Source organism: Brachionichthys hirsutus, chromosome 15, assembly GCF_040956055.1.
Source record: "Brachionichthys hirsutus isolate HB-005 chromosome 15, CSIRO-AGI_Bhir_v1, whole genome shotgun sequence".
NCBI lineage: Eukaryota > Metazoa > Chordata > Actinopteri > Lophiiformes > Brachionichthyidae > Brachionichthys > Brachionichthys hirsutus.
In genome coordinates this window covers 9,313,675-9,337,439 of record NC_090911.1, presented here as the reverse complement: position 1 = coordinate 9,337,439, position 23,765 = coordinate 9,313,675, and the positions used below count along the sequence as shown (strand labels likewise).

Here is a 23,765-nt window from a genome sequence, read left to right as displayed (position 1 = left end):
GAGCAGCGTGACTCGTTTGAATAGCTTCTTATCCAATGTTCGATTCGGTGCCTCAGAGATAACCGTCACCACAACATGCCACATGTTCACCTTTGTAACAATTTTATTTATTTATATATGTATATATACTTTTTAGTTGTTTTTTTTACAAAAATACAAATTCTTTGCTCCATAAAAATATATATATATATAAAAGGTAATATTTACAGCCTGCGCTTCACAAGAGGCTCAATCATTGCACACACACACACACACACACACACACATTCATAACTTAGATCAGCTTGCATGTCCAACAGCATCCAAGGGATCCTGGCGCAGCGGGTAGATGGGAGTGGACCTCAAACAGCCGTCCATCCATTTTCTTGGATGCATGCATGCAAACATGCAATTTCGGAGGAATCCGGAGAAATCCCACGCAGACACAGGGAGAACTCGGTAAATTCTTGCCACCCGGAGCCAACCTCCAGCTCTTAGGTGAGGAGCCAGGAGTCAAGTTTTTGTGCGTCTTCAGCGCGCCTCAATCCCGCGAGAGTCTTTAAGCATTATAAACCTTTCATTCGAGTCTCTTCTCACGTATTTGGATTATGTCTTTTTCAGCGCCTCCAGTGCCAAAGCGAGGATCCTTGGTGCGCTACGGTGGAAGGATTCGTTCTCCAGGCCCATCAGGCTGTAGAAGGTCAGAGGACGCCCCCCGACCACGGCTCTGATCCGCGCCTGGTAGAGCCCTCGATCGTTCTTGGAGCTCAAATCGACCAGCACCTGAACAAAAGTAAGTGAATGAATCCACAACATGAGATGATTATTTTATTCGGTGCACATTTTGCTGATTTTCTCCCTGCATGAAAGAGTACCTCTTGGAAGTTCATGCGTAAGTTCTTGCTCGGCACGCTTAAGATCCAGCTGTAGGAGTCTCTGACTTGGCTGACTCGCTGCGAGGACTCTCTCACCCTAGGACAAACTGCAGGAGAGCATTTCGTTAGAGGGGTAACATCAATACGCGTGGACGTATGAGACAGGCGGGTTACTCGGGCGTGGCACGCACTTTTCCCACCAGCTCCAGGTATCTGCCTCTTGCGAAGAATGCTCCTGGACTTCCTACGGAAACTTAAATCGGGTGAAGACTGTCTGGGGTCAGAGGTCGTCTCTACGTTCGCGCCCTCAGTGACCGGCGGCATCAACTTTGCTCCTTGTCCATTTTCACTTAAAGGAAGCTCCTCAGAGGCGACGCTCCGCGTTAGCTCACCGGAAGCATCTCCGGCGGATGACGCTCCACCTAGTGGCTCTTCTGTCGCAGCTCCATCCTGTGTCCCCAACTTCTCAATCTCATCCACCAGGACGGTTAGCAGTGACCAAGGATGCTGGAATTCCTCGGAGGAAGAGGAGGAGGCATGCGGTGCTGCTTCAGTGGAAGAAGCAGGAAGGCTTTTGGGTGACTCGTCCTGGAGGTCGACTGTGTCCAGGTGCAGGATGGGAGGAGGTGCTCTGAAGCCCAGCTTGGAGCGCAGAGCTGAGATCGCAGTTCGATATTCCCCCCCCAGCTGATGCACCGTGGAGTCCTTTGTTTGTGAACACAGCAGGACGTTACATTTAGCTTGGCAGTAAATCCACATCATGCCTCAAAACTTCATTTACACGACATCCTGCATGTTCAGACGGACGCCTCCTCGCCTACCTGCGAGAAAAGGTCGACGACGTCCGATTCAGCAGGCTGTTGCTTGTCTGCGTCTTCAGCCATGTTCCACAGATGTCTCTCCCAGTCGTCCACAGTGGGTCCCACCCCTGTGAATGCCGCTGGAGGAACCGGAGAAGGGCTCCGGTCTGACGGCGCCGCAGCTCCACGTAGCTGATCTAACAACAACCGACACACAGGTCTCTTAGCATGACGACACACCGTATACACAGGTGTTTGCGCGGCAACTGGAATCTACCTTTAACCCGCATGAGACTGAGGCCTAGATCTCTTCTTCGTCTGGTGTGAGTCAGAGCTGTGCTGTAGATGTGTTCCACCAGCTGAGGCAGCGTCTGGGTGAAGAAGGTCAAGTCCACCTTGTCTCTGATGTAGTCTTCAGCCCTCTGGAGCAGGTCCAGCAGGGTCTGCAGGAAGGCGTGCAGCTCTGGAAGGAAACGAGCGATCAGCGACCTCTGCGCTCCACCATGAGGAGATTTGAGCTCTTCATCCCTTAAACTGAGATCATGAATGAGAGCGCTCACGGCATTTCTTGAAGCGGGTGAGACATTTGTCCTCCGCCGTCCGGCTGCAGGAGTCGGCGGCTTGGCCCGGCGGGCAAGTCAGGGTGTAGAAGTGACAGAGAGAGCTGAACTCCGACTTCTGCGCCTCCTCTGTCATTTCTGTCGTCTTGAGGAGCTCCAGACACGCCGGCTCCCTGTTTCCAATCGACTCTGAAAGCGACATGACGTTAATGTCACAGATTCATGCATGTCCATCAACGTCTGTAAGGATTTTAGCGCCGCTTAAAACTCACTTTGCATCTCGTCCTGAATCCAGTCAGAGAAAGCAGACACCCGCGTGTAGACTCCAGGCTTGCCCTTGTCCCCACAGCCGTCTCCCCAGGAGGTGATGCCGTAGAGCTGGAACCGGCCCGACCTTTGGTCCTGATAGATCAGGGGGCCTCCAGAATCTCCCTAAAGTTGATATCAAATCCCCAGAATTAAATATACCAGTTCAAGAATTAGATGCAAAATGAGCAAGACATGTGCAGGTGTGTAAACGAGGACGATTCCCACCTTACAGGAGTCTATCCCTCCGGAGAGATAGCCAGCGCACAGCATGGTGTTGGTGACCACGTCTTTACCGAGGGCCTGCTTACAGGTGCTCTGAGGCAGCAGCGGCACCTTGGCCTCCATCACCACATCAGCAAACGGCCCGTCTGCAGAGAAAACGCACGCACGTGCACCACGGTGTGTGGTTAATAGCGTTGGGTGAACCGATTTAGACGCATCAGCGTGTTCTTGTTCTAACAAACGATAACGACAGCAGGCAACTTCTCAGGAGGTCTGAAAGGAAACCAAGCTATAACACTCAGAGAGCACAGACCTCCGCCAAGCAGCTCCGTCACCTCGTATTTGGATCATTTACCATTAACACGGTGATCTGGATCATCTTCAAAAGGTTCTAAATTGTTCTTGGTAATGTTAATGCCAATTTCAAAGTGGTCCGGAATCCAGGATCTCTTCTGGATCAACACCAAAATGTGATCAAGTGTTCCTGGTACCATTTCCTGAAGGTCTGTCCAAAACCTTTTGACTTATCTTGCTCACAGCCAAACAAACCAACGCTGGTAAAAACACAACCTCCGCGGCGGAGATAAATACGTCTGAGGTGAAAACCCACGTCAGCTGTTGCCCACTCACTCAGATAGAGGGAGCCCCAACCTGCCACCAGGCATGAACTGCCAGTAGGGGGCTCTGTGCCTGAAGGGAGACACACCGGGGTGACGCGGTTGGACAGGATCACCGGGGATGTCAGCTCCACCAGGGCGATGTCGTTGTTGAACGTCTTTACATTGAACTGCAGGAAGCGGAGAAAGTTTTGTTCAACAAAGACTGACGAACCAATTGTTTTGTTTTATTATATTTACATCCCACAATCTCTGGATTGTTACCTTAGGATGGGGGGTGATGCGGTTGACTTTAAGGAGCTGCTCATCAGGATCGGCCTGAGTGGTGTCAAAATCGCCGACTACGGCCGTCCAGTCGCTTTCGCTGCGGCTGCTGTAGGTCAGAGCAACAGAGACAAGCTTGGAAGTGAGAGGACAGAAAAGATCTCCAGTCCCATGGACAAGTCAAATATCTGATTATAGCTGCGTGAAAGCGAGGTGCAAACTCACCCCATGAAACAGTGAGCAGCCGTGACCACCCAGGCGCTGTCCACCAGAACCCCCCCACACATCAGCTCGCCGTCCAGCTGGAGGTTCACCAGCCAGGGCCAACTGCCCGGAGGAGCAGGAGCGCCGCCCACAATCCGGTAGCCAGGTTGTGAGACATTCTGCCTTTGACCACACACTGCTGCTGGGACAGAAACACCTTTGAGCTGAAGACACTGAAGACACGTCGTCTCTGAAGGGTCTGTGATGCGTGCGCCGCTGCTTTTTACCCTGTGCGTGCGTCTGCGTCGCAGGTTCGAGGTTCTGCATGGTGTTAAGGAGGCTGCACTGGAGGACTCGGGCGCTGCAGCTCTCGCCCATGATCCTGACGCAGCCGTCCTTGCTCAGGACGTCACCAGGGCAACGATGCTGATAGTAGGCACAGGCCTGGCTCAGAGCCCAACTCCTCTCCCCTTCATCCTGAAGCTTCTGGGCCTTGCTGATGACCTCACAGCTGGGCTCCGATAAGGCGCTGGCAGGAGACGCTGGTGGGCAGAGGAGATACGTGGTTAAAGGAAGCATTTATTGGTAATACGGGACAATACAGGACAATACGGGACGACGTGCCGCAAGATGTTCAAGGAGAAACGTATTTAACTCACAGCAGGACCCGGCCAGCTGCCCGCAGTCCTGAAACAAACAGGGAACGCACCCCCGGCAGCCCGCTTCGGCCCGGCTCCTCTCAAAAGATGCCCGATCAAGAGCGGACAGGGCGCCGGTCATGGCCGCCTCGAGGACCACCGTCCCGCGATCAGACAGAGCTTCAGGAAAGGGCAGCAAGAAGGTGTGAGAACGTTAGGAAAGAAGAAAAACACAATACGCTGAGACACACCAGCGGCGCACGATGGCGTCTGCTTTGATCAAGGCGGGTTGGGGAACAGCGTGCTGGTGAGACCTCTGCAGGGCCGCCTCAATCAGGCCGCCGACCCGGTAGTCCCCCACTGTGATACACTGCATCAACAGGACAACAACAACGCCGATTGAGGACTTAATTAGGAGGCCGGAGCTGAGCTGGGAGAGGCCGGCGGGGCAAGAACGGGCCATAGGGCCACCGGCTGGGACCCCCGAGTGCCTTGATCTAGCACTTCAAACACAACACTGCCACCGCCGGCCGCTCCTTTGAAGTTCTGGTCCCTCCCAATCCAGTACAAGTCCCTCTGCAGCAGCGTCCAAAAAATTGTGCCAATGTAGGCCAAGCGAGAAATAAAGCTGGTATTCAGTTTGTCGAACAGAACGCCGACTTGTATATTCGCATGCTTGGCGGCTTTTGAAGCATCGCCAGCATTGGTCCATCGTACTATGATGAAAAAATATATTAAACCTTTATCTATAATACATTTATCAGCAAGTTAGAAAACTGGTGCAGATTGTCGATCAAAACTAGAGAGCGTTCGCCACAATTACCTTTGAGCGCACTCGGGGGCATCCTGTACACCTCTCGATTCGTCGGGGCTCCCAGCAAACAGCCGAGTCCCGTGAGCAGCAGCAGCGATATGAGCAGCAGCATGATGCACTAGCATCAGACAACCGCTCCACGGCGGCGACAGGAGACGCCCAAGAGCGAGGAGGACGCAGAGGTGATGAAGACGAGTCCCGCCTGCAGGGTTTCCAGCGCTCTATTGTCTGGCTGCGCGTTGCAATGGCTAACTGTCTCCCTCCTCCTGACTCTCCCAGGACATCTGTCTGGAAGTTTACTTAGAGGAACAATAGATGCCTGGAGCGGACCCCTGTGTATATATAGAGTCCCCCCCCAGGCAAAAACCACTAAGAGATGGGGGAGGGGGGGGGGAGAGGGAGGAGGGAGAGATGCTCCCATGGCCAACACACAAACAGATGAATTCATCAAGACTGTGGCAGCAAATTGGGTACAACTTGCCAAGGCTGGACATTACAAAGAGGTTTGGTTCTATGAAAGGAGGCAGAGGGAGGGCGAGAGAGGCAGATAGGGAGGGGGGGGGGGGTCAAAAGGGAAACCGGCGCGATTGGCTGGGCGACAGGGAAGGGGGTGTTGTTTGAATTAATTAATGGAAGAGAGGGAGAGAAAGTGATGACCATAAAGATATGGGCTGATGTGGGACCGGAGTGGAGGACTGTAGAGCGAGAGAGACGAACGTTGGCAGCATGAGCTGGTCAGGATGGGCGTTGGTGAGGGACGTGTCCGCCATTCTGCCCGTCCCTCAAAGAGGGCATTGTTCCGGGCTTCTCTCTGAGGATGCCCGCATCAAACCTTCGCTTGGCCGCCGCCGACATTGATCACTTACACTCTTTTGTCCCCCCAATTAAAATATTGTCAGTTCACATCACTTTTGTCTTTCTCTGCTGAACTCTGCTTTTTGTTACATAAAGGTACAGTAAGAAAGAAAAAAAAAAGGTGCTGATGAAGACGGTGTGTTTGGAAAGCTCACTTTCAAGCTCTGCACAAATTTCCACCCACGTGCTATTCCTGATTTTTGAGAAAACCGGCTTTTGTGGCACCTGCGCACACACTTCCTGTGTCACTATGTGGAGCGATGGCACACACAGGAAATGATGCAACGAGCATGAACATGGAAATCAGCGTTCATCCCAATTGCAAGCAGGTGGCGCTAACTGTAAATCGCATCACGCATCTAGAGGTCTATAAGGTTGGACTTCCATCCAACATGTGGAAAGAACTGTGGACCTAAACGCATCTTTGAAGTATGAGAGAAACTTACTGAAAGCTGAATGACATCAACTCTGAGGAAACAAACCAGCTGAAACATGAAACGGAGCGGCGTATCAAAGAGAGCCGCCCGTCGCTGCCACAAGCCAGCTGACAAGGTTCAGAGTGACCCAGCTCGCCGTCCGTGTTGGCGAGTGTGTGTGTGTGTGTGTGTGTGTGTGTGGCTCTTTTATGATTCAGCGTTTGTGCAGCAAACTTTAAAATTTAAGTTCTGATTGTGAAAAAAGAACAAGAGCAAAACACAGAAGGAAACTTAAACATGCTGATGAGACATGTCAAAAAAAGTCAGAAATTAAGACATTTCTTTTATATGTTTCTTCGTGTGTGTGTGTGTGTGTGTCGTGCCCCAACCCCCTCCAGGCACCCTGGCAGCACAATGGGCCTGAGATCTGAACCCTGGCTCAGGCGGAGCGGAGCGGGAACAGCATGGGACGAACGGGCGGCACTCTTTCATGCTGTCCCTCCATCAGTCCGTTTCCCTTTGATGTCCATGATGAACGATCCCCCTCCCTCATCTGTCTTTCATGTCTGCCATTCTCTCTCACTGTAATCAGCAATGTTCGAGTTTATCTAGTCTTAAAAATAAAATGCCGGTAAAAAGTTGAACGAATAACACCTCGTCAAAAATGTCGCCGCCCCTTCCTGACTCTCCACCTTACTTTCACACAGGTGCCAGACCTGCTTCAGTCGGTAGGAAGTGCCGGTGGAACGAAGGAGGACAGGGCCTGCGCCTTGGAACGTGGGTTCGATCCGGTTTCCTCCGACAGTTCAAAAAGGTGGGCTCTTTCGTTCATGGCGACCGGATGGTTTTACACGGAGACCAAAAACAGCGTCATGGTCTTTATAAAAACGCTCCAGTTTTAAATCTGCAGCACAACCTCTGCTGTTCCTCTGTTCCCATTCAGATGGCTTCATCAGGCTCCAGAAAGAAAACACACAAAGCTCAAGTCCCACCACAATGAGAACCTTAACAGCAGCAACAACAGAATTACACCCAGGTATTGTGTTTGGCTATGAAACCACTTCTCCCATTGTCTCAGGCAGAAAACAATTGAAATCTAGGTCAGTGGGGTACGCAAGAGCAAAGAGCTCCCCAACACTTCCACCCACACTTGAAGCCCGTGACAACGGTCGGACAGAACGGGCCTGCATCGGGTCATTGTTAGGCAGGACGGTAATTAGATCTATTATGACCTCAACACTCACATTAACCGCCATTAAACGCTCACCCAAGAAAGATCCACTTAGCCCCCAACGACATTGAGGTTGAGTAAGTTTATCACGAAGAGCAAAAGAGAAGAATCAACTGGACTACTGGGCCGTTTTATTGGATGAAGTCACTTCACAAGGGGAATGGAAGCTACGTTTTTATAGCTGAATCACGTTGAGATTTGCAGCAGAGCTTTACTGCAGGTCGAGCTGCCTCTTCGGATGACGCTGTCTGCCACATCCCTGCAGGTGTGTGCATAAAGAGTGTCAGACGTTCATGCAGGACTCTTCCTGTCCACCTACCTTCTAGTCATTTGGACAATATTTGTTATATAAACATGGACTTTACAGCACAATTCAAGGCATTGTGGAGTCATACTTTTCATAGAAATTGCACAGGAGTGTGATATATTTATTTGAGGCATTATTTAACATGATATATATATATATATATACACAGTTTAAAATTATCTTCATAAAAATCCTGCTTTATCAACACATCAGTAGTAAGAACATCAAATGGACACACAGGGGCGCTGTGTTACACAGCTGGGGATGGGTCCTGCTTTCATTCACTCAAATACCACTCAGATGTTGTTTTATTTTTTGTTTTATTTTTTATTTCTATTTATATTACACATAAATAGAAAATACGTTGTTAGATGTGCTATATATATATTATATATAAAATATCTCTTAGTCAATTATTTAATTTAATTTAATATGTTTTACATTTTAGGCACAGGATCGTCACAACAAACATCTTTACTCAAACCTGAGATTAAAAAAAAGAGAGAGAGTATATTAGCAGCAAATAAAAATATTTAGTCACTAATTATCTGGTCAAACTAAAGGCAAATGAGGATGCCACTGATGCTACTTCAATTCTGTGTTACACTAAACCTAAAAACATACAAACAAATGTAAATTAAATAGAATATAATCATGACTGTCTGTATAATGTATTTATTATCATTACTTTACTATAGTTTAGAAGAACAGTCATACTGTAATAAATAAATAAAACTAGCAGAGAGTTGAGTTAATACAGGTTTTTAATTTACAGGTCAAACTCACACAGAAATGATCCAACTTCTAAAGTTTATAATAAATGTCACAATAAAAGCTATAAATTAAAAGGTGCATGTAAGAAGTCAGTGCTTGAACATCCCACTATTTTCTTACTTTTCATAATATGGCTCTATTGTTGTTGTTTTTAGATGAAAACGGAGAACAGGAAGCATAAAGCTTCTCCTGGTCTCATCTACACATTTGCCTGCTGCTGTCTGACCGACCCTGCAGGAAGAGACGGAACGTCCCCCCCCCCCCCTCCTCGCAGGCCGAGCCATTAGCTATGAATTATGGTGCTGCTACCATCACAGCCAATAGTCTGGATGTAGAGCAGACTCTGCCTCGCTTTATCGCTGCGTGTCGTGGCTGAACAAAAGGTTCCACACCAGAAGTCAGAACAGGTAAGCGGATGACATTTCACTTAACAGGAAATCTAATTTAGAGCACAGCTGCATGCTGGTGATTGATCACACTAGTGCTAATTCCAGCTCTATAGAAATGTACTTTTTTTAAATTTATTTATTTTATTCACATCTCATTCAAAAACTAAATGCAATCTAGTTACCGATCTTTCAATTGCATTCTGCATTCTTTTAATATACATACATGGTATTTTCTTTTTGGAACTGTACTATATCACTTCTTTGAATATATTGCTCTAATGTGTTTTTTTTTTTTGCAGGGCAACTGGTAGATTTTTTTTGGAAGGAGCAAGCGAGAGAGAGAGAGAGGCGATAGAGAGGAGCAGCATCCGTTTCCAGAACGCCGTATGACCAGGGGGGAACTGATGCTCCGACGTGACGGCGGCGCGATGCAGAGACCGGACCCGGAGTCAAACCATCAGACGCTGCACTGAGCAGCACAGTGAGTGTTTCTGGGTGATTGTTTTTGCTTGCTGTCTGGAGCTTTTAACTGACATAGGGAGGGGGGGGGGGGGGGGGGGGGGGACTGCAGCGTAGGAGAAAACTCTTGCAGCAGACAGAAGCGTCCTTTATTCCTCAGACCTCGAACAACTTGCTGCAATGTGCCTTCATTTTGAGTGTCAGACAGAACTTCACCAGGCTCAGTATGTGCATGCGTTTGCATCATTCATTGTGTGCCATATGCTCTACTGTAATTAAAACTGCACAGGCGTGCACACACACACACACACACACACACACACACCTACAGCCATAATGAGAAATGCAGTCCTTATCTTTTTATGATAAAAGCTGGACGCGCCGTCTGCCGGGGTTATTCCTCAGGCTCCCAGCAGCCTGCAGTGTGTATCTGACAGCATCAGTCCCCCCCCCCTCCACACACACACACACACACACTTTAGCAAACCAGGCATTTACTTGCCTGTAATGATCTGAGAGCACAGTAGCCACATGGACGCTGTTGATCTAGTTAGAAAGGTCGATGTGAAAAGACCATTAACCTGGACAGCAGCGCACACACACACACACACATGCACACACGTGTGTGTGCAAACACACATACACGGAGCAGTGTACACACACTCTTTTCTCTCCACCTGCTGCACTTAAAGTTATTAAACATGCAATGATAAAGACTTGTGACTTAAAGGAGCACTTACTTTAAAAACAACAACAGAATATAATATATAACATCCAGCTCTCCATCAGCTGAGAGTGCAGCTATAGCGGCAGCGAGTTGGACAGCAGACAGCAGTCCGCATGTATTTGCATAGAGGCCGGCGGCTGATTGCATGTGTTAGTCATGATGGGCAGTGTAGTCGGTGCTGACCTGTTAATGATCGACCGAGCCTGCCGCACCAAAACTATTACAGCCTGTTGCTAGGAACCCGAGGAGAGACGGTAGCCTCTGGAGATCAGAGGTGTAGACGATAAATGTGTGCGTGCATGGAAACAAAAGAAGTGAGACACCAACGGGCACCTTTGATTCTATTAATCAATGTAGAGGGGGGGGGGGAAAGGCAGGTCTGATTACTGTGATTGAACTGTGGATGGAAAATGAGAGAATTTAAAGGCACACTCACAAATTGTTCTTCCTGCCTGCTCAGGCTGTTTCACCAGCCTGGACACCTGTGTTCTCAGGCAACCAGCAAAGTAGAGGTCTGTCGCTCTACTCTGGAAAGATGGTGGGACTGAGAAACTGCTCTACATGGGAACCACTGCTGCTCAAGGCCTCCTGCATCAAGTCATGTGCCAATGGCTGCTCCCTTGGAATCACTGCACACCTTACCTATGCTAATGCCAGCATGGAGTCTGTGGAAGGTGAGTAGTGGAATCATGCACACTTAAATATGAAACTGCATGTGATATATTAGACATATTTCATCAAATGAACTAGCTATTCCTGTTTTCTGGAATTATTTTAAGATTGGAAAAATGAACCTTGAATTTAAAACAGTAGAGAGACGAAGACTGACCCTTGAGGAACACCACAGATACGTTTAACCATCTCTAACCAGCCTCATAATACCTATGGGGAGATTTAAAGTTTAAAAACGCCTGCTGTACTTTCAAACAGTTTTTTTTAATGCAGTTTTCTAAATCCAGGCTTAAGTCTGTGTGTTCTGGCCATTTAGGCGTGTTTGTGTACCCGCTTGGGGAAAAGGAAGTCGTGGTGGGCTTTCAGGCTGTTATCGCGGGCCGATTGGTGGGGGTCCAGCTCCAGAGCCGAGGGAAACTCAAGGACTTCTGTTTGGACTGCTGCAATGGATCGGGCCCGGATGGCCACTGTGGGAACGGACCGGAGTGGGGCTGCTGCGGCGGCTCCGGCCTGGACATGCAATGCGCCAACGGTGAGGAGAGAGGCATGCTGGGAAGGGAAGACATGCTGCATCTCATTTCAGATGAGACGTATATGTTTGTGAGCATTCACCAAACCTTTGTGACACTAAATTATTAAAACAACAACCAGTTCTAAAGTGAAATAAGAAACAGTTCAACCGCTAGTCGCGCCGTGACGGACCCAAGGCTGTGATGATGTCTGAGTGAATGCAAATATAGCTAGCAGTAAGTGTCCTGTTTTAGCCTCGCTGAGTGTGTGAAGGACAGACCAGGGGAGGCGAGCAGATCTGGCCGCCTGCCTAATGGCGTTCACTTAGTGCAAACATAGATCAACTTGAGGTGGAAACAGTGGCATCATGTTCATGCAGTAAAGGAGGAGGGGCTTGTCCATATTGCCATAATGTTCTCTATTGATTAAAAAAAAAATAGGACATTTAATTAAAGGTAATCATTGCGTGTTTATTTTACAGCATACTCTCTCTCTCTCTCTGTGTGTGTGTGTGTGTGTGTGTGTGTCTGTTTACCATCTGGAGCAAACACACCTCTTTGTAAAACTCCGTTTGATGTATTGGTTTAGTTGTGACACCCAATCCCGCCCATCACATCATCGCCTCTATTTTAGAAAATTAGAATGGGCAAAAAAATGAAAATATTTAGGCAAGAATGAAACAGCCACCCTGAAAACGTTCAATCGTTCATTGACTGTTCTATAAATATCTCTTTGGATTGTTTCATGATGTGAGTTTAGGGCATCTCATTCTGGACGAAGACCTCGAGAGAACCACCTTCATCGTGGGCACAGGTGTCATCGGACCCATGGATATGGTGTCCATCGTCATTAGCACCACACTGGAACTCCCCACCTTAGACAACGGAGCCATCCGCATTGTGTACCCTGCACTGCTGACCCCGGTCGTCACGGGTCAGGTCACTCCCAGCAAGATGGAAAATGGAGGGAAATGTGAAGATCATGGGTAATTAGCTAGCTCGACTAGCTAAGCTTAACATTGTACTTTACATTAGATATAGAAGGATGACTGCTGGACTCTCTTCTCCTCAGGCCGACCAGCTGTTTCGGTGCCACCTCAGGAAAACAAGACCGGGCTCTGGATGCCTATCAGCTGTGTGTCCACGCCGTCTTCGCCAGTCCGGCTTCAAACCTGGCACCTTATGAGCTCAACTTCCAGCTGCTGGTCAGAGGGGCCTGCCTCCTGGCTGGTACTGCCTGTCCTCATCAAATAGCTTTAAAATGTTAAAAATCTGTCTGGATTTTCCCATTTAGTTATAATGGAAGCTTTAAAAAAAAAAATCAAAATCATATATTGTAAAATATGCATTCAATTCAATCACCAAAAATCACAGTCATAGAAGGGTCAGATGTGCACTATCATGCAAAATGTCTTCTGGATCTGATCCAGAATGAGGTCAGGAACAAATATTTATTAAATATTAACATTGAAAACCCATTTATGGATTCAAAAATCTGTTAAAAATGCACCTAAACGTTTCATGGTTGGTGTATAAAGATACCAAGTACAAGTTAGAACATTTTGATCGATGATCCAGATCACCATGTGGACAGTGTAAATCCAATTAGGAGGGGAATGAGCTGCTTGCCGGAGGTCTGTGCTCCCCGAGTGCTTTTCTAGTTCATTTTTATGACATAGAAATAATCATAATAAATTCTTACTTTAAATAAAGCACATTACACTGATGATTTGTATTTATTTATTGAATTCGTCTCAAACTGGTTTGCAGGCCTGGAGAGTCCGACGCATGCTCTGAGGGCGGATGCGGACCCCAGCGCCCAGAGCGCCTCTGCTACCTACATCACCTTGGCCCAGGAGCATCCGTACGACAGACACATAGAGATCATCCTGCACCTCAGCGGTGAGGAACTCAGCGCTCTCTTTCCTCTTTCTTTACTGTGTCGTCTGCTGACGTTCGACCGAAACCTTCCTCCGTAGAACCTCACAGTCCTTTGGTCATATTAGAGAAAGGCCGGCTCTCGTTCAGCCGGTATGAAGAGCAGATCCGCTCCCGCCGAGATTTCATTCGCTGCTCTCGGAAAGACGCGGAACCGGAGCGGAAGGTCGGTGGTTGCTCCCGCCTGCTTTAACGCCCGTCTTTGCCACCTGACTTTGACAGCACTGCATTCCCTTTCCACCGCAGCTGGAGTTCGTGAGGAAGCGGTACCACAAGGACATTCTGAGCAGCCCCGTCCTGATGCTCAACTTCTGTCCCAACTTGTTGAGCGAACCTCTGGAGCTGCACAGAGCAACCAGGGAGCTGCTCTTCCTCGTGGACCGCAGCGGCAGCATGAGCGGCGGCAGCATCCGCCGTGTGAAGGTCAGCTTGCAGAGAGGGAGGAAACAGCCCGATGAGTCAGAGCTCTGGATTTATCTGAACCCGTCCCGTCTCGTTTCCGCAGGAAGCCATGGTGGTGGCGCTGAAGAGCCTCCCCTCCGGCACCAAGCTCAACATCGTGGGCTTCGGCACCACCGTCAAGCCACTCTTCTCCTCCAGCAAGCTCTGCACCGATGTTAGCTTCACTGCATGAATATTTTTTTTTACATTTGTCTCGTGTCTCTTCGGTGAAACAAGTCGCGTGTAATTCTTTATGAATAAGCAACGATTCCCTTTCCTGTCAGTGATAAACAACACGTTGGAGGGTTTGGATCGTGTTTCCTGAGAGCAGGTGTTTTCCCGACCGCATTGGACGATTAGTTCTGTTTCGCCTACTCCTGTAATCAGGCAACGGGTCAGTCCTTTGGGTTGCCTTAGTAGCGGGGGGGGTGTCAGGTTCTATCCCGACCGAGCGAGGACAAACAGCCCTTGAGCATACTCCCGACCATATGGTGACCTTTCGCGGGAGATGTCCTTCCATCTCCTCGTCCTGTCGGGCATGTTTGCCCAAGGTGATTTTAAAGCAGGTGCTAATGTGTGTGTGTGTGTGTGTGTGTTTGCTATGTCTTCAGTAGAGAGACACACAGATTAATTTCTCTGCCATGCTCACAGAGTGACATCAAACGGGGGACTTAATTTGACACCTGCAGAGGACAGGCGTTGCTCGGCGATGCCTGCCCCGCCACCGCCTCCACCGCAGGTCCTGATAGCAGCTTTCTTGTTCTGACTTCTCCTGTGCCTCACACAGGCCACGCTAATGCAGGCATGCGAGCATGTGCAGAGGATGAGAGCCGACATGCGAGGCACCAACCTGCTGGGGGCGCTCTCCTGGGTGTACCAACAGCCCACGCAGCGCTCACACCCTCGCCAGGTCTTCATCATCACGGACGGATCCATCAGCAATGTGGCCAAAGTGCTCGAGATGACCCGGAGAAACACGTGCGCCGGCAGGTGCTGATCCAAAACGGGCCGGCTAAAGGGCAGACGGAGCAGATGTTAATTCAAACAAGTATACAAACAAGATTTATTCCAAAAGGCTGGCACGTGACGGGACGTTACATCACTGTGTGGGGAAAAGGACAAAGGGAGGATTGAGTGAGGAGATAAATGTGACTCTCCACGTCGAGGAGGAAAGAGAGGAGCAGAGGAAAAGACAGGAAGAGAGGAGACACAAGTAATGATAATGACGGAGCGATACAAAAAAATAGTTGTGAAAGAAAAAAAAGAGGCTGCTGTGGCATTTCTCAATCCTGCACGGTAATCCTGTTAAGTGCTCGCCTGTGCAGTCGGAGCCACGCCCCTCTGGTTTCCTCAGGCCTTCGGGAAAAGCACAGTAACTCCATTTATCTCTCATTAGTATTCTCCTGCTGGAGCGACTTCCTCCACTGTATTTTGGCTGTCCCTCACGCTGTGCACATTGTCTTATGGTTTGGATTTATATATCTGCTGATGTAGGCAGTGCTAAAATCAATCAGAGCGGACAGGCCTGCTGTTTTATAAAGACCCCCCCCCACCTCAGAACCGAGTCTTTTCAATTATGCTGCCCCCTTTTTTGCCTTTCAACCCTTCAATTAGTCAAATGGGCTGTGATTGCTCTGTTTGATGACTCCAATGACTGTCTTTTCCGAGACACACGGAAGGAAGGCTCTGTCATTACCGTCAGACAAAAATGTCCTCTCTGTAAAAGTAGAAGGCCAAGAGGATTCGTTAAATGAATTATCACCATCGCTTATCATTTTTGGTGGAAGACGTGATTAAATAATAACAATGCCTGACCTGCTGCATCCCCGCTGCAGATGCTTTGGCCTGGGCCTCGGCCCCAGAGCCTGCAGGAGACTCCTGCAGGGCGTTGCCACGCTGACTGGAGGGACGACTGAGCTCCTGGATGATGAGGAGAGACTCCAGCCAAAGGTCAGCCGCGCCACCTACAGGAGACAATGTGAACAGCAGGGCAATGCATATACGCGCCGTTTATAAGAGATGAAGTACATAATATAGTTTGAGCCAGGTTTTTTTTTTTTTTTTACAACAATCAGAGAGCTGTAATCCGAGGTTATTGTACGAATTTAGTTAATCAAAGTTGCGTTTTTTAAGGATTTAGCCAGGAGCTCCAAAGCTTTGCGGCCGCATTGTTTCAAGGTTTCTCCAAAAAGAAGAGTTGATTCATTTTTGCAGCCAAAGATAATCTCACAATGTTTCTATTATATCTTTGAAGCCAGTAAAGTAAAGAACTGAAAGCATCTGGATGTGTTTTTAGTTTTAATTGCTGAGGTTGGGCGAAGCTGCTGTAAAGTAGTTAAAAGTTGCTCAACACACAAAAACGTCAATCAGGAAGAATCGATAATGGAATATAAACACAAGGACTATTTATCTGCAGTACTTCAGCACAAAATACTGAGAATAGGTAAAGGATCGTGTATTTGGATCTTCATTTATTTCATGCTTCAGGAATCATTTGTCACCACTGGATACAATTTAAACTTGTTGTCATGAATCCTCCTCCTCAGTTAATCAAGTCTCTGAAAAAGGCCTTCGAGCCGGTGCTGACTGACGTTCGGATCGACTGGTACCTGCCGGAAAACACGGAAGCTTTTCTTTCGCCCAATGAAATTCCTCCGCTCTACTCTGGGAACTGTTTGATTGGCTACTGCACCCTTTACGACGTGACGCATTTCAAAGGGGAGAACGCCGAGGTACACGTGACTCCATTGTTCAAACATCTGTCTGTGTTTTGTAGATCTAATCTGTTTCATTACAGGGAGGCGAATCCACCCAGCGTGGCTCCACCGGCTCGGTTTTCGGCCCGTCGAACGACGAGCTCTCTCCTCCTGCGTCCGAGTTAATGCCCGTGGCGACGAGCGCAGACGGGAACGACTTGGAGGAGGCGCTGAAGGAGATTTCCAGAGAGATCTCCTCTGAGTTCTCCTGTGCTAGAGACACGGATCCCGGTACCGTCCCATTTCTGCTGCTCACGAATGCGACTAGTAGTCAAATGAACCTCACGCCATAGCTTAACGTTTAGCTTCCACCTGCCCTAGGTGTGGAGCTGGACTGGTCCAGCGATGTGAGGAGGAGGATCCAGGAGAGCTCCTATATCCAGGAGCAGTACGTCCTCACCCGCTGCTCCCTCAGTAGCGAGCAGAGCCTCCAAACTCAGTCCCACTTACACATAAAGACCTCGTCCAACTCTGCCTCTGCAGGCGGGGTCTTTCTGCCGGACCCTCACTCCTCCGGTTCGGTGCTGGATACCGGGTCTTTACCCCATGGCCTTGAGAAGATGCCTCCTCCGGAGCACAGATCATCTCTGTCTCGCTGGGCAGACTCGGATTGGCAGCAAAGCCTCTCGGTAGAAGGCTCTAAGGTGTCAGAAAAGGTCAGCTGGAGTGTAAAACGTGGCGGGAACACGCCAGGAAAAGATCCCTGCTTTGATCTGACTGCTTTTCCCCATGTTTTGGATTCAGAGCGGGAATCTTCACGTCAGCGAAGAGCCTCACAGGAGACACAAAGCTCTGGTCCGCTCAACCATGGCGGCGCGGAGTTTCTCGTCCCCGCAGGGTGAGTTGGAGATGCATCGCCTGAGGAGAGCTCTGGAGAGGGTCTCCTTCGACCAAACGCTGGGAGGGAGGCTGGAGGAGAGCGACGGGGAAACGACGGCTCCCTCCGGAGGGACGCTGTCACACAGAAGCCTCACGGACTCCAGTGGGTTTCATCCTTAAGAAAGATAAGCTGTCCCATTTATCCTCAAGCTAACTTTAAACGCTCTCTTTAAACTCTGACTCTCAGATGGGCTCATGTTCCCCGCCTCCCCTCTGGACTGGGACAGCTTCGCCGACCCAGAGTACCTCTTCGCCGCCGTCCCACCAGAGGATCCACCCCCGGGGCAGTGCCGCTCACTCATTCACGGCCTGCTGGGCGGCAGGCCCGTGTCCTGGGAGGTCACCGTGGACTTGGGACATCTCTGGACCCCCGAGAGCCGGGAGTCGCCAGTGGGAGACGGACGCCCAGAAGCAGGAAGGGAAGAGGGAAGAGAAGGGGAGCCGTGGGAGGAGATCATTCACCAGCTCACTGCTCGCTCCGTCATCAGGGACTTTGAGAAGACGGCAGAGAAAGAGAGCGACCTCGGGCACGGTGAGGCTTCGCTATCCCGTTCACGCCACTGATCAACTGATCGGAAAGCGTATTGCATTACTGTCCCCCAGGCGCCGCTAAGCGCTCCCGTGTGAAGGCCATCCAGACGAGCAAGCACTGCAACATCATCTGCATGTACACAGCCTTCACTACGACTGACAGGGACCCGAGCAGAGGTTTACCGGCCGGCGTGGACGTCCAGAAAACAGGTGCAGCCAGCTAACAGCCAGGCCACGGTAGTGCTTGAAGTTTGAATCTTAGTTAGATTCAAACTTCGGAGATTACTGAAGGACCATTGGGAAGGAATGCAATCCTATGTAATGCGTGTGTGTATTCGTAGGGATGCATTTGGGGTCCAGATGGAGCGCCCCGGCAGGCGGCTGCAGGCAGAGGGCGGATTCTGTCGGCCTGGGCCGACGGCGCACCAGCAGGGACAGCGAGGGGATGGAGGACACCTGGAACTCTGCAGGTAAGTCAGACCGGACGATGCCAGCAGCCACGCCTGCCGTCAACTCTTGAGGTCATCAACAATCTTTGTATCTCTCAGACAGAGATGACACTCCTGCCGCACCCTGTAGCCGTACGTCCTGGGACTCTAGTAAGTACTGCTGATCAGTGAAAGCACTGAGGTGTCAGGTGTAGTCTCCAGGTTAGAGGCACCTGAGCAGAAAGCACCAGGTGAGTCTGTGCGTAGGGAAGGAAACTCTTCTTCCTCGCCTAGTTAACCCAGGCTTAAAGTTGTCTTCTCCTAGCGCGGTTACAAAATTCTTTTTTTTTTACGCTTTTACATTGTTAAAACGGCTTAAACCGGAAAACATCCTATAAACTGTTATTCCTCCCGAGGACAGGCGTTCTACTAAAACCCGGTTTCACCTGGACAACGATTTAGTGAGTCGACTTTTACGTTAAGGCTGATCGGGCCCGTTGCCTTATCGCCGTGTCGCTCCTGTCTCCAGGTGCAGGGGTCAGCGGGTCGGCCTCGGTCACGCCAGGCGCCTCCTGCACTCGTTCACAGCGATCCATAGAGAGTAAGTCGATGGAGAGTTTCTTCGGCACCAGGTGAGACTTTCAAGGCACCCCGAACCTTTTTAAACGGCTCCTTTGAAGGTGACTTTGTTGGATCTACACCAATGCATACGCCTCATGAGAGATATTCCCTTTGAATATTCCAGATTCCCACTGGGCAGACTCAGGTCCTCTATTTCATCAGGAAAGCAGGTTCCCCTGAAGTCCCACTGTCTGTCTGCAGAGACTGACAAACCGCCAGACCCTGAAGCTCTGGACTACCTGCCCCTGGTGAGCAACGCCAGACCTAATCTTCACACAAGCCCACAAACACATTGATTGATTTTTGATTGATTGAGTCTATGCCGTGCCTCATCAGGTGCGACTACAGTTGGCATCAGGAGCTTTCCTGCTGACGGAGATCTACGCCGACTGCGTCCAGATCCCTCTGGACCGCCTGAAGAGGGCGTCACCCTACGGCCTCCACCGGCGCAGCCTCAGCCCGCCCTTCCGCTGCACATCTCCCAGCGCTCCCTCTTTATCAACCTCCAATAAGCCCCCCGGCGTGTCTGCTACTCATGTCACTTTCTCCCCTTCTTCCTGCTCCTTCACCAAGCCGACGGCGCCTCCTTTCCACCACACCCCGGACGACACTCCCCTGATGCTGGAGGCGAGGCATCGCCGCAGACACCCGTCTGACCGAGATCCCGCCACCACAGTCCCTGACCCCCCGAGCTCCGAGGACGGCTCCCTCGAGCTATCCGTCGGTCCCTCTCCGAGCCAGAGTCACGGTCAGGCGGACAGCGGCCGTGGATCAGAGACAGACGTGTGCGAGGGCTCTTTAGGAGATCCGGCTGACCTCCTGGGGAGCGGCCAGTTGGCTCAGGAGGACCTGGAGGGATCGAGCTGGGCCACCGCCGTGGCTCTGGCCTGGCTCGAGCACCGCTGTGCCGGCTACTTCATGGAGTGGGAGCTGGTGGCAGCCAAAGCAGACTTCTGGCTGCGCTGCCAGAAACTCCCCGAGGGAGTGGACCTGTCGGGGCTGAAGGGGGCCGCCAGGCAGCTGTTCCTCCTGCTGCGCCACTGGGACGAGAACATTAAGCTGAACATGCTGTGTTACAACCCCGATAACATGTGAGACAATGTCCTCGCCCCCACAAGGAAACGTCCTGACAAGCACCGCCTCGATGAAAAACCGGAATCCGTGTGGAATGGTGATGATTTTGTTTAATCAAGATGATTATTTGATAAACCTAAAAAACATGTTACTTAATATAAAGACATAATTGCTAATAAAAAAAAACAAATACAAGTTGACTTTGTGTTGTAAAATAAGAATGATGAAAGACACACAGCACGAAGGGGAAGCTGCATCTTTTTTTAATATAAAACGTCAAACTTTTGCTGCTTCTAATTCATATATTTCACATTAAATCTCTTTGTGTGCTTTACGAGAGAGAGAGGCGAGGATGAACAATGATTGTCTGGAGCTCACTTTTACACATTTGTGTAACGCCACACGACTACTAGAAGTTACCGAAACAACTGGATTTGATGTAAAATCACAATGTTCTTTAACATGCTGCCTCCTTAAGATCACTTGTGCACAAATATCAGTTTGTGATAATAGATTCAAACTTTGACAAATGATGACATTTAAAATAGCAATTAGCAGCTTTAACTTAATACGTAGAAATCAACGTGTTTTCAGCAAAGCGTTGTCGTTCACATTTTCCTCCTTTCATTTACGCATCTGAAAATGAAACCTGAGAATCTACATTTCCTTTCTCTTCCCACCTCTCCGTCCCGACAGCCGTTCCATCGTGTGGATGCCACACGTGCAGGCCACGCCCACAGGAGCAGCACCGGATGGCTCCTTTTGAAACAGCCCTCCCCTTTGACCTCCTTCTGCTTCAGGTGTCAAAGAGAGGAGGAGGATGGAGGCAGTTTCCTGAGCTACACGAGGTCTGGCTTTGTCTCACTTGCGTTTGTCTTTGGTGGGCGTGTCTGTGCGGGCTGAGGGTAGAGGCGGAGCCATCCACAGACAGACGAGCATGATGAGGTGGCAGACGTGCAGGGCGGCCGAGCTGCCGTTGGTGGACGGGTAGGTGTTCCACGAAAGCTCGATCAGACCCAGGATCAGCACCCTGAACACGTGGGGGGGGGGGGACAACACAGCGTTATCACGGGAAGGAGCTTAAACAACCAGTTCGCTTTATTCAGGTGACCACCTACCTGAGCAGGTGGGCCAGCTTCTTGACTCCCCCTGTCCAGAGCAGGTAAGGCAACGTGTGGAAGTACCAGACGTAGAACTGATAGTGCAAGGAGCGGCTGAAGCACATGCCAACGAAGTTAGAGGTGAACAGAATCAGCACGGTCTGTGATCGTCTGTTAAGGTCTGATAGAGCAGTCAGCGAACGTAAAACGTGCCATTCATTCGGTTTACTGGAGTCGAAGCTATGGCGTTTTTATTTTTCTTTCAAGCATGATTATAGCGACGGCTTTATAGGATATGATCCACGGAGATTTTCTGAGCAGGGATTATCCTCTTGCTGGGCTCCTTGATTAGTTCAAAGATGCCCTCTCCAGGCCTGGGAGAGAAAAAAACAGTGAATAAATAAAAGATACCGCCACCTCTAGACACAATGAAGCGCCCAACTGGCAACATATAATGGTATGAAAATGTAATATATGGCTATATAGTTTTCAGTAGAATACTAGAAAGCAACCCCAGCTGTCACTCTCACCTTTTCCAACGGCGGAGAGCGAAGAGCAGCAGAGCGAGGAGGTGGGCAGCGAGCAGGAGCAAGTGGAAGTACCGATTCAGGAAGAGCCACTCTGGGAGGAAGCGCCAGTTGACTGTCCACTTGAACATAAACTGACGACCGAGATCAAACGCCCGGCTCAAATAACCAACGGGATTCTTCAGAAGGAAAGGCAGAGCCAGCAAAATCTGCAACACAGAGATGCATTTTTATTTTTATTGAAACCTAATGAATAAGAAAACAACACTAAAGAATAAATCCTGAGGGACATTTTACCTGAATGCCTGCACACAAAGACAGCTTAGGGATTGCCCTGATGAGCCCGAACTCAGCCAGGAGGAGGAAAAGAAGCCCAGGGGCGAAAAGCAGCACGTTCATTTTAACAGACACTGCTAAACTGTCGAAAAGAGAGGAAGATTGAGTTGTAATCTTGCACGGCATGACAAAGAGAATACCACACGATGCACTCTTCAACACAGAAATAACTGCGATGGTAAAGAGTCCACGCTTGCCTGTAAAGGCCGCAGCCCAGAGTCCAGCGGCCGTCCATGAAGAGGTTTACAGCTGCAAACAGCAGCATCATGGCCACCGGGTCATTAAAGAGACGCAGCACAAAGATGGAGTGGATGCGATAGGAGGCGCAGCACACGAAGAAGAACACGTAGGGAGGAACCTGGGGAGGAAAAAGAGCAAATGTGCGTCACACACCAACGGTATTGGTCAGAACTCGGTTTAATCTCGTATGGCAGTACATTTACAGACTAACCTTCTTAGTGTAGTAGTATATTCTAAACACAAGCAGCAACGTGATGAGGTAGAAGGCAGCAAAAATGTATTGTCCCAGACGGACGTTCGCCCCGTGGCTGGTGACGTAGTAGAGCGCTGTGAAGACGTAGACGAAGCCAGCCGGGTACCTGCGGAGACGAGATGCTCGTTTATCCTGCGCTGGAAAGTCCACCCAAACAACGTGAGGATGAGAGGAATGTACGAGACTCACACCAAAGGGCCCGTGTCTCCTTTAAGCTGGGCGTAGTCGTAGGTCCCATTGACGACTCCCTCCACTTCATCCATGTAGGCTTTCCAGTCTATCTCAGTATCTGCAGCAGAGAGCGTTAAACCAAAGTCAAACAGCATGAGCTGATGATCTACAGCCAGAACACGGAAACATGTTAGGCGCTCTCTAGATTGCAATTTATTTTTTATTTCAAAATGTCGCACATTTAATTTATTGATACAGATAATGACATGTATGGTATTAGATGCAAATATGTAGACAGTGTACAGTATTAAAAGTCTTTAAAATGAGACACTGTACTAATTCGTATCTTAAATATGTATAACAGATGATATTAAGCCTCTGAATGTTTAATGAATTATCGATACAAATTATTAACTTATATATTATATGGAATAGAAGTGGAGAATAGAGTGAAGGCAAATAATAAATGTTGCTGCGGAACGGGTGTGTGTGTGTGTGTGTGCGTGCGTGCGTGCGTGTGCTCATGACAGTAAATTCCCTCTGACAGGTGGCTGGGCTTACGAGTCCGCTTGCTAACGCTAGCTACTTAGCCCCCCAGATACTTTCAAAGAGCGATGAAACACAACAGCATGCTAACTAGCCGAGCAGCTACTTACATGCTACTTTTTGTATGACCCACACATTGATACCGATCTCCACGAACCACAAGATTGAAACTACCAGCAACGTATATTCCGCCCTGAACAAGACTAAGTGTTTATCCTGCCACAGCGTCTGAAGTTTCCCCCACAGTGGGGACGGGGAACCCGCAGACCTTTTCCGAATCCCCCCTGCCATATCGGAGGAAGC

At 49.4% G+C, this 23,765-nt stretch overlaps 2 protein-coding genes across 2 annotated transcripts; one reads left to right on the top strand and one right to left on the bottom strand.

Annotated features, from left to right (window-relative positions):
• The first annotated feature begins 10,975 nt into the window (after positions 1 to 10,975).
• On the top strand, positions 10,976 to 20,310 carry vwa5b2 (von Willebrand factor A domain containing 5B2). The gene is made up of 21 exons (XM_068748771.1): positions 10,976 to 11,114; positions 11,429 to 11,644; positions 12,382 to 12,607; positions 12,694 to 12,851; positions 13,392 to 13,523; positions 13,601 to 13,725; positions 13,806 to 13,982; positions 14,065 to 14,175; positions 14,788 to 14,990; positions 15,836 to 15,950; positions 16,547 to 16,732; positions 16,798 to 16,992; positions 17,062 to 17,412; positions 17,501 to 17,738; positions 17,823 to 18,167; positions 18,239 to 18,376; positions 18,508 to 18,636; positions 18,715 to 18,765; positions 19,124 to 19,226; positions 19,340 to 19,463; positions 19,552 to 20,310. The coding sequence occupies exons 1-21, from the start codon at positions 10,976 to 10,978 to the stop codon at positions 20,308 to 20,310; spliced, it is 4,221 nt and encodes a 1,406-aa protein (XP_068604872.1).
• A 227-nt stretch (positions 20,311 to 20,537) lies between these two features.
• alg3 (ALG3 alpha-1,3- mannosyltransferase) lies at positions 20,538 to 23,753 on the bottom strand. Its single transcript, XM_068749099.1, has 9 exons — positions 23,573 to 23,753; positions 22,935 to 23,034; positions 22,704 to 22,851; positions 22,450 to 22,610; positions 22,214 to 22,334; positions 21,920 to 22,125; positions 21,687 to 21,763; positions 21,408 to 21,552; positions 20,538 to 21,319 (listed from the first exon to the last, which is right to left on the bottom strand). Exons 1-9 carry the CDS (start codon positions 23,751 to 23,753, stop codon positions 21,151 to 21,153), a joined length of 1,308 nt encoding a protein of 435 aa, XP_068605200.1. The 3' UTR covers positions 20,538 to 21,150.
• Positions 23,754 to 23,765: the final 12 nt, after the last annotated feature.